This window comes from Gavialis gangeticus, unplaced genomic scaffold (assembly GCF_001723915.1).
Source record: "Gavialis gangeticus isolate Ggan-Ray unplaced genomic scaffold, GavGan_comp1, whole genome shotgun sequence".
Taxonomy (NCBI): Eukaryota; Metazoa; Chordata; order Crocodylia; family Gavialidae; genus Gavialis; species Gavialis gangeticus.
Genome location: NW_017729024.1, coordinates 109,187,766 through 109,198,800, shown reverse-complemented (window position 1 = coordinate 109,198,800; position 11,035 = coordinate 109,187,766). Strand labels below are relative to the sequence as shown.

Sequence of the window (11,035 nt, the reverse complement as noted above, 5' to 3'; positions counted from 1 at the left end):
GGCTCTAGCTCCCCCTGGCTGCAGATCTGGGAGGAGCCACATGGCACAATTTGCCTCAAGTAGCACAATTTTCTCCTCAACAAAGTGCATGTCCAAGCACATGCGCTGAAGCAAAAAGTCCCAGTTCAAATATGCACCACTTCTATTTGAGCTGCTGCAAGTGCACATGCTTCCATCTGTGGATGTGCCCAAGGAGAGCCAAGTAGAGATATTTCTTTATATACATTCTTATAGGAAAAAGTCCTAAGTAACTGACTAAATATTCTGTATTTCTTGCACTTAGCGAGTTTTTGACAAATATGTAATACTCAACGATTTTTAATATAGACTGGACACAACACGTGAGGGATGACACGCACAAGTGAAAACAAGTAGACAAGACAGGTAGCCTTTTGCTGACACAGTATATTAGAATCTGGTATAGTGTTAATCCTTGGAAAAATTAAGGGTAAAACTACATCAGGATAAACTATACCAGTGTTTCTGCTCCTTGGTAGCTGGTCTCTGTTCTTTATGATATTACTCCTACATCATCAATCAAAATGGGCTGGGCAGGGGCACACAGTTAACATGTTGTCTTTCCAAAGCCCACTCACTTTTGTTCATGTTGCTCACATTTAAAGTCCTAAATCTCCCTGATCATTGAATTAAAAAAAAAAGATGGGTAAGGCAGAATCTGATTAAGGCAGTAACTTTTTTACCTTTTCCTTTTTTGCTGTCTCCCAGAACAATTTTATAAATTACCATATAGAAATGACTGCTCAACCATTCTGAATGGATAAAACAGTTGTAGTTATATCACACATATGAGCTTATGAAAACAGTCTCTGTTACTCAGCTGTGGGGACGGGGGGAAAATGGGTCACCATTTTGATTACTGCAAGTTAGCATGTATATTATACAAAAATTTACTGTATATAACCAACTTACCTGCAAGATGAAAGCATAACTTAGGGTCATATCACACAGGACACTTAGCACATGTTAAATGCACTTATAATGCCAGCAGGATAACATAGACTAAATGTACAGGCAACCCCCACTTAACACCGTTTCACTTTGCGCTATTTCGCTATAATGCTCATTTGAAATTGATACCTGATTTCACTTAGTGCTCAGCAAGTTTCGTTATAACACTCATGGTCACCATCTTGGGTCATTAAAAAACAGTTGCAGTCACCATCTTGGGTCATCAAATACTTTTGGTTTCACTTAACACTTGGTTTTTCAGGAACCAATTAAGAGCGCTAAGCGGGGGTTGCCTGTATTCATATCATATTGTACCAAAGTTATGCCTTTTTGAGCAAGGAGTTTCTCCAGATCATATTAAGTAACACCATTAAGCTAACAGGAGACTTAATAAACTGCTCCATGGAGATAATACGAACAATTGTGGCCCAGGGCTGCATCTCACAATCCACTGACTGTGACCCATGACTACATGAGAGATGAACGGGCTCCAGTGCAGAGCATGGATGAAAGCAAAAATTGGCCGATTATCAGTCCTATCCACTGCACAGCACTGGAATCTAGATTTGGCTTCAGTGAAATGCTTGATTTGGGACTGACAATTACCTGATTTTTGGTTTCAGCCCCAGGACTGCACCAGAGCCAGCTGGAGAGTCCAATGTGGTCCCAGGGTTGGGACTGAAAAATTAGCTGTCAGTCCCAGCCCCAGCACTGCACTAGACATGGTTCTGGACTGATGCGGTAAGGGGGCTGGGTTGCCCACCCAAAAGGTTTGGGGGGGGGTTGTTTTTTTTACTAACATTCTGTAAACTTCTTACTGACAACCAGTTTTTTGTACTTAATATTTTTACTGATATATATTTTACATCATGTAAATTTAACTTCTGCCTGGCCCTGCCCTATTACCAGGCCCCAGTAAAAGGGTTGGGTTCAAATATAGGGGTTTAACACCATCCATAGTAAAAAAGTTTGGTTAGCAATTAGAAGCTTGCAGTAAAAGAAAAAAGTTTTGTTGGGTTGGCAACACTGTTTGACTGCAGTACTGGTTTTACACTATGCTGGCCCAACAAGGGTTCCATACTCATGCCCACCCCTTGAAGCCCCTGGCCCTATGCTGCACCATGCTGCCCCCCTCCCCACTCTCCAGCCTTACCTCTGATGGTGTTGCTCCTTCTGTCTAGGTACAGACCCTCCAGAAAAGCCTACCCATAACCCAGCAGTATTATAGACAGCCAAGGGGATGCAACAGCAGCAGCAGCACATGTTGGGGGAAGAGGGGTCTTCAAAGCACTAAGAAAAGACTCTCTGCAGGGTGCAACATTCCTGATGGGACACCATCAAGGTTCCAAGGTGCGCGCGTGCACGGCTGCACACAACTAAAAGTGTGGCCATGTACAGCCTTTTCAAGGCTAGGCACCAGGAGAGGCTGGGGCGGGAGCCTGGCATGGGCTCCACAGAAGTGCTCCACTCCCCCACATCAGGGCGGGGGAGTGGAGCACTTCTGCAGAGCTGGCAGAGCTCACACCAGCCTCCAACCCCAGCCTCCATCCCTGCCTTGCCTCACCTCAGGAAAGAGCTGCTGCCTGCCCCAGGACACTGTTCTGCTCCCCTGCATCACCTCGGGGAGCAAGGAGGCACATGGCATCAGGGCCGGGGGAGTGGCGCAGTGTCCCAGAGCCAGTGGAGCCTCACTGGGGCAGGCAGCAGCTCTGCGGAAGTGCTCTGGGGCTGGCATGGGCTCCGCCAGCTCTGCGGAAGTGCTCCACTCCCTGGCCCTGACACGGGGGAGTGGAGCACTTCCCCAGAGCCCATGCCAGGCTCCGGATCCAGCCCCTGGCCCCCAGCTCCCAGTTCCAGCCCCTGGCCTCCTGGCTCCAGCCCCTGGCCACCGGCCACAGCCTCCAGCTCCTGGCCACCAGCCCTGGTCCCTGGCCCCTGGCCCCTGGCTCTGAGCTCCAGCCACCGGCTCCAGCCCCTGGTCCCAGCCCCTGGCCCCAGCCCTCAGCCCCCTTCAGTAAGTGTCCCACGCCGGACTGAGGCGGCGCGCTTACGGACTGCTGCTCCTTAAAGGGAACATTGGACACCATGTAGCACTGCTGCCCTCTACCCATCTTTCAACATTTCACACAGCTTCTTTGTGCAGCAACACTGTGACCACAGAGCTTCAATCAGCTCAAACTGTTTAGAGATTTTACAGATGGCTCAAGCTTTTTTTTATAATTTCTTTCTTTCTTTTTTTTTTTTTTTAAACAGACTATGCAGATGTGTTCTTAGCCAAACAAGCCTGAAACCAGCTCTGGTGTAGAACCAACAATCAACTGATCATCAGTCCCAGCTACCATACGCCATTGGAATCTTTAACTGGCTCTGGTGCCATGCCAGGTCCAGGACCAAAAAATCAGATGATTTCCAGCCCCACACCATGCCAAAGCCAGTTCAAGACTGGTACAATGTAGGGGCTAAGACCAACAATCCTTGATCATAGTAATCATTACTTATGCAACTGATCAGAACATGTTGTAGCTTTTAATACATTTCAATATTAAGATTTTTGTATGGTGTCACCTTATGGATCATACGAAGTCTTAAAACACTTTTTTTTTTTAAATGGCCTATTTGACTACTTTAGACCCAGGAAATGGCTTATCCAATTTAAAGCTTTTTTTTTTGTTTTAGAAAATATATCTCCATCCAAGCTGATAACATGTATGCCAAGATTCAGTTGGAAGCAAATTAAAACAGCCCAGTTCTCTTAACCCTTTAAAACACCAAGATACTCAATAGAAACAACCAATTCCCCTTTAAGTACTAGTGAAGGCTGCACTACTCTAGGCAGCTTTTCGCTTCAGCCTTAAAAACACTGATGGTAGGACTACCACTATAGCACAAGGGTACAGGGTTAAAATTTGATAAACTGAACTTTTGCCAATAGAACCATTTATTATGCCACAAATTCCGTTTGGTGAATCTGTTCTTACACTGACATCCTACTTTTGGCACATCTAAACAGAAAAGAAATGAACTTTTAGGAAACCTTTCCTTTTAAGAAGTATGACGCTCATTTTAGGTGAGGAAAGAAAACCAGAAGACAATGGAAACAGGACAAAAACCCCAAAGCACCAGATCAGCAGTTACTATGTGAAATGCTATGATGGCTGCATGCCCTTTCCCTCTCAGGTCAAGAATTCCAACATTTTAAATGGGTAGTTATTAGCATGCATGAACTCTGCATGAATCAGTCAGTGAAAACATGAGAAGATTGCTACTGAGGGTTATTTTTGATCCACCCAGTTAACTATAATCCTAGGTTATCAAGGTTGGATAAGCATGGTACTTCCTAATGAAAACACCTGTTCTTTGATAATTATTTTAATATTATAAAAGCCTAAGTCTGTCTGTCAGTCTGTAATGCTTTATTTGCACTCTGATTGGCTGATGGAAACAGTCAGAGTGCTCCAAGCATAGGGGAGCACCACCATGATTCTGCACCTCCACTCGCCCACCCCGTGTCCTGCAAGTGGCACCGAGCACTGGAGCGCCTTAGCTCCCCCACCCCACTCCCTACAAGTGGCACCGAGGACCGGATAGGGGTGGGGAAGCCATGGCCAACAGCGCTGCCCTCGATTCTCCCACCCCACTCCCTTCAAGAGGCAGAACAGTGGCAGCATGGGGCGTTAGGTGGTGGCACTCCATCCCAGCCCCCTTCCCCACCCTGCCCCAGTCATTCTTGACAGGCAATTGAATGGTATTCAGTAAAACACTGAATGTGAATTGAAATTCATTAATAAAAAAAGGTCAGAAACACTCTTATTAAGGGAGTAGGATCCACTATTTGCATTCAATGAATAATTTCTAAAAGTACAGTGTTTAAAGGAAGTCATTTCTGAACAGTAATCTGACTCTCTGATTCTGAAATCCAGGTGCTACAGCATAATGAATTAATCAGTCTCCTGAATGTCTGTCTCTCTCAGAATTTTGGAAAGCAGCTAAGGTCAACAACTCAAGCAGACTTGTCACAGTCTTCAGGAACTAATTTATAAGCCCATGCTCTGAGTGTGTATATGAAACATATATCTGACTAGTCTTCATCTGCCATAAATGTAAGCATACCGCCTGAAATCTAGTCAAAAGGGGCTAAAAGAAAATCAGATGGCTCTGTAAATTTCCAGTAGTAAAACATATTTTTGTTAATATATAGCTGTACTCAGCTTCTCTGTTTGAAATTTTAAGCACTGAACTATGGCTACAGGTAGATGCACCCAATGGTTGTAGCAGTCACTTTTGCAATCTACTACTTTGGATTTAAGATCTGACTCAGCCATTTGTATTAAAATAATGATGGCAGTCTCAAGCTGTATTTAGTGTTACAATTTTCAGTCAACCCCATCACAGAAAACTACCTTACTAGAGAAAAGTACCTTGTGTAGAGTTTTAGTTTCAGAATAAAACATGAAAACTTCTGTGGAGCTCTTGTTTAAGAACAAAGCCAGAGGTAATGAAATCCAAAACAGATCCCATCCAGTTGGATATTTTTTTCAAATATTCATCATAGAAGCCAATGGAAAAAGAAACAGGCAGGGTCCTGCTGCCCCTGTTGACACTGAACCCCTGCATGCTCCTCCTGCTCTAAAGACTAAATGAGCGTTGAAAGCCACTTAAGAATGTGAATGGGTTTGGTTACCCACTGAGTGCAAACATCCTGTTTGAAATTAAGGGAAACAGAACTGTCCTATGTCCAAGGAATAGAGTACATCATGAATATGCAAATTAAATCATTTGCTTGACTTTGTGTTATGCTGGATACCACCAGCACACTTGCCCATTCATTGCAAAGTAATTTGGAATTGTGTCTTCACCTGAATGCTTTAAAAGTGCACCATTTCCATCAGTGGGCACACTTCAAAAGTTTCCTAGGCAGTGCCAGCCTTTCGGCTTCATTAAATGTGCAAACATGCCAAGCTTCAGTACATATGTGTACCTACACAAACAGGAACTAAGAACATTTTCAGGAAGGAGGTACCAGGCTTTTCCCCTGGATCTAAGTGTAATAAAATAAAATGTATAAACTACAACCCACTGAATGTTTGGCAAAACATGGGGAACGAAGAGTATGCTTGCTTAGGGGCCAATAGCCTGGGCTGTGAGGAGAAACTTCAGACACAAATTTCTTCTGCAAATACAACCATTCTTTTTTTCTGTTATTCAAGAAACCATTTCAGAACATATTGTCCCTGTAGTATTTGTCTTCTAGTTGTATTTGCTGGAAGTATATTGGATGAGATCAAGATGCATATATGGTGGATTTGTTACTGACTGGTGGAAAAAAAAAAGAATCTAGCCCCCAACCAATCAGTGTATATTTATAACACATTTAGAGAAGGGCCAACAATATTAGTTACTCCACTCCCATTCTTCAGCTACTTTAAAAAGAAGTTCAGCTGATAGACCATACTCTGAGAGTGAACTGCCATCCAGCCTTTCACTCAGCCAAATAGGATACAGTGGTTTCATTCTGCTGACCCTGCTCCAAAAGGCTGGTGGTGTTATGTTTGAATTTCCATCAGACTCTGACTTACTGGCTGATGTTTAAGTGTAACATGCACTCCACTGTGCAACCATATTATAAACTTCTTGCCCTTGTACTGACAGCTGCAAGCACAGCATTATTTCTTGGAGGCTACAATATATTTTTTGAGCTATGCATAGGCTGTTAACCAACTTTTTGCTTCCACTGGCAGTAAAAACCATAGCCAATGCAAATGGTGTTCTCCTTTCCATTTGAGACTGTAAAAAAAAAGTTTAAAAGTACACACCTATATAGATAAATAGAAATAGTTGTGGCTACTGCTCAAAATGTCTACATTTTGAAAAAAAATGAAGGTGATGAATATTAAAAGAGGATAAGAAAACGATAGACACTTCTTACCATGGGCCACCCAGCCATGTTTACACTGATCACAGGTTCTCAGGTTAATCTTCCCTGGCTGAAAACATTCACATGTGCAATTTACCAGTGTACAGCGGATGGCCTGGAAAAAGAAATGTAAACATAAATGTCTTATCAGATTAAAAATTTTAAAAATATATATATTTCCATAGGCTAGCTGGGATTTTAGTAGAGAGATATGGGAAGAAAAGGTGGGAAGATTTCTTAAACCCTAAAGCTTTGTCCATTTTCTAAAGTTATGCTTAATTTTCTTTAACAAAATATATCTATATCGCTGGGTAATTTTAATTAAAAGTTTCATTTAGCAGTAATGTATTCTGTTGTTCCACAGAGTAAATTAAGAAATTCTTTAAAATAATACAGATCAAAGTCTCCATTTCTCTTTAAGGAGAGGTGGGGGGAATAGTGAGGATTATGTAGATGTTCCACAAAAGTCATGCTTTAGCAGATCAAGTGCCTGAAGGAAAATGCTGCTAATTGTGTCCTCCCATAGTAGTATGTCAGGCTGGTTAAAACTATAAGTGAAACTTGTACACAAAAATATACCTAAAGACAGATTTCCTTTTTCCTACTTCACCTAAAGGTTGTGTCCCTGTTGGGATTCACACAAGGCCTAATTCAGTTAAGTATCAGAAAGAAGCTACTGGTTTGATGCGTTTCCAAAGAATCAATAAAATGACAAAAGTACACAGCACAGTACTGGCTCACGAGACAGACTGCAACTTCCCTTGCATCCGTCACTTCTCCCAGCTCTCCAGATATAGCCCTTCCCCTTTTAGTCCTATATATTTAACAAACATTAATGTTGACCTCTTTTTCTAAAAAGAAAAAATAGTAATTAAAGAAAGTTAAAGATATAAAGATAGAACACAGGTTAAAAAATGAAAATATGGATTAACAGTACATCTACCTGAAAACTCTCATCTGAAACAAACAAAACATAGCTTTACTTGAGGAGACAAAAAACCCTGTCTAAGAAAGGCAGCATCAATTGAATTAGACTTTTTTTTTAATCTATGTTTTTAAACAGCACTGCATATGACCTGTGCTCTTCAAAATAAATTTATGGCATGAATTTAGGTGTAATTTGCATGGAGATTTCTGAGATGGAAATAACTTATTCTGATCATTCACAGATTAACAGTCTACTGTAACTACCAGAGCTGCCAGGAAAAGATCTCTCTGCAGATTTAGATGCAATCAATGATTACTTGGGGGCTAGGTGGGGGAAGGGAGTTTGATACTTGTGACTGCGGATACACTGGAGTTTTATGAATGATGTTGCCTTACAAACCTTTCCTTGACTCCTCCACTTAAAAAGCTGCTATATCTGTATGTAACAGGAATTACCTTCCTCTTACTGAAAACACTGAATCTGTACGAAAAAATTACATTACACATTAGAATGGCTAAGTTAAACTCTTTGTTTGCTGACAATGAGAAGAGTTCAGGCTGTTTTAAAAGCTTTATTTATTTACTTGCATCAGACAGCAATTTAAATACATTTATGGTTCACTGACTCAAATAAAATTTGCATTTCTCTGTTCACTTTCTGGTGCAGGAGTTTTCTCCCTCCCATCTAGTCTGCTCTTTTACTACCTTTGACTCTTAAAAACCTGGTTGGAAAAAATATCCTACTCTATTATGCCTGACACTTCAGGGTCTCACTCCCAATGTCAGCTGTACAATTACTCATTAGCTAGGCTGTAAAACATTGCTGTATATATCAGTGATTAAAAGAATTAGTAATATGAAATATAAAAGGCACCAAAGAAGTGCTGAGTATGCAAGAATAATATATGTGTTTGTGGGTTACAAGGAAAAAATTCTACTGAAAGGTCCCGTTTCATGTTCAATAGTTTATTGACTCAGTAATATATCAGGTCTCTGCTGATCAGTAATGGTGTCTCTCTAATATGTTCATTAATTAATGAACTATATAATTAATTGTACTGCAAAAAAGAAAAGAAGGCATTAGAAAATTGCATTCCTGCTACACTGGAAGAGATTTTTATATGTGCATCCCCCCCCCCCCCCCGTGCTTTGCATCAACCTGTTAAAGATTTGTCATTTTTCATGTTACAGCATCTTGTTGATGTTTGTTTTGTATTAATACACACATATGCCTGCACATACATGATGTGAACCTGTCACCTGCTAGTGCTGCTTTACCAAAGCTGATCAGCATTTCCATTACAAACCTACTTATGTTTTTTCATTTTTTAGGTAGTTACAAGGTTGCCCATAAAAACTTATTTGGACTGAAACCTGAAATACAATGTCTACAATAGAAGTGAGCTTCATTAGATACATACAAGAAAGATTGACTAACCATTTTATATTCCGATCTGGGCTGGGGAAGTTTAGCAGTTCAGTATTTCAAATTTTCTTGTATAAGCAAAAATGTCTGTTAAAAATGTTGCACGGTCTTATTCCATTTAATAGGCTTGGTTCTTTTTGTAATCAAAATACCATAATATAGTATTTGAAACTGTACACAAATTGGCCACAAACATTAAAATGTCCTGGGTTCTTAAACTAGCTGAATCTGAAAAGCTTTTCATAGGTGCTCAGCAGATTGCAAACATTCCAAACAATAAAGTACTATGGCCCAAATCATCAGCCCAGCCTTAACAGAGCCTTTTATCTTTCACTCCACAGCAATCTTGCTATTTTGGGCAATATTCTGGCAGTGGACTTATTCATTTAGGCTTATTCATCTGTTTCAGTGGGATCCATGTGTCTGCTTCTGAGAAATGAGAAGAGGGTCAGTTAGGACATTAGTTTAGGACTTTAGAGGTCCAGGTTGAATTCCCTGGTCCTAAGCAGCCTTGAGGAAGCCACCTAATAGAGCTGGAATTCTCTATTTGGAGGGAAAAATTAATAAAATTATGATGATCATACAGGGATCCTAAGATCAATGCAATAAATATTATGATGTACTCTGATACTATGGAGTCAGAGGCCATACAAAACCCTAAACACTTAACATGGATCTTGGTTCAAAGGTTTGTTTTTCAATTTTTTTGTAAATTAAGTCAAAGAGAATGTAGTCTATGGGGTGCAATTCCCCCACATCACTGCAGTACCCAATACACAATCAGTTGAACCTTAAACAGAGGCCTTTGTGGAATAAAGGAAGACTAGAATAGATTTTATATGCCAACACATTAAAATTTAGTCCTGTAACTTGCTTGAAATTGATGTATAAAATAATTCTTCCTTTAACATACATTTTAGTTTAACAATAGCCCCCTGTATTTTAGTATTTGTTTTAAAACATTAATCACTATCAGTTATACTCAGTGTAATAGATTTGGAAAATGGCCTACACGTCCTCATTGCTAGGAGAATGGACATGGTCCTAGCACAGGAAGGCCCCTGTGTCAGCAGCTAAGGGACTGTGGGTCCCAGCAGCTGCTGGGTGCTGCCAGGACCAAGCTGCTGAGCTGAGAGCCCCCTCAGTTGCAGGACTCCAAGCCCTGGCTGGCATGGTGCACTCCTATGACTGGAAGCTCCATCAGCTGATGCGGCTCTCAGCACCAGAGGAGACCCTTGCTACATGTACAAATTAAAGCTCGACAGCAACCAGCCATAAAGCTAGTACATGTTTTTGAAATCTAACTTTACAGCTGGTCGGAGTTTTTTATGGCGTGATAACCACTTTGCACATGTAACTGGTCTCAAGGTAATTGCACAATTAACCAGTTTATTGTTCAATGTCTATAATATGCAAAGTGGGGGCTTAAGTTCAATATAAACAGCATGCTCTGGTTGCAAAAAAGTCCAACAGCATACTGGGTTATATAAACAGATTCTGCAAATCTGCTCTGTTCAGCACTGGTGAGGCCTCACCTAGAGTATGTCCCCAGTTTTGGGCCCCAGGCTTTAAGAAGGATGTGGACAGGTTGGAAAGAGTGCAGCACAGAGCAAGAAAAATGACTACAGGCCTGGAAAACATGACTTATGAGAAAAGGCTGAAAGAACCAGGGTTATTTTGTCTAGAAAATAGATTGGAAGGGGGGGCGGGGATTTGTTAACAGTCATCAAATACCTGAAGAACTATAATAAAGAGGAAAGAGACAGACTATTTTCTGTTACTGTTGTGGACAAGGACTT

At 41.1% G+C, this 11,035-nt stretch overlaps 1 protein-coding gene across 5 annotated transcripts in view; it reads right to left on the bottom strand.

Annotated features, from left to right (window-relative positions):
• BNC2 (basonuclin 2) overlaps window positions 1-11,035 on the bottom strand; it is a 547,400-nt gene that overhangs the window by 173,596 nt on the left and 362,769 nt on the right. For all 5 annotated transcript variants that reach the window (XM_019517547.1, XM_019517548.1, XM_019517549.1 and 2 more), the window contains one exon: window positions 6,896-6,998. In XM_019517547.1, the coding sequence (XP_019373092.1) occupies window positions 6,896-6,998 (103 nt within the window). The remainder of the gene's footprint in view (window positions 1-6,895; window positions 6,999-11,035) is intronic.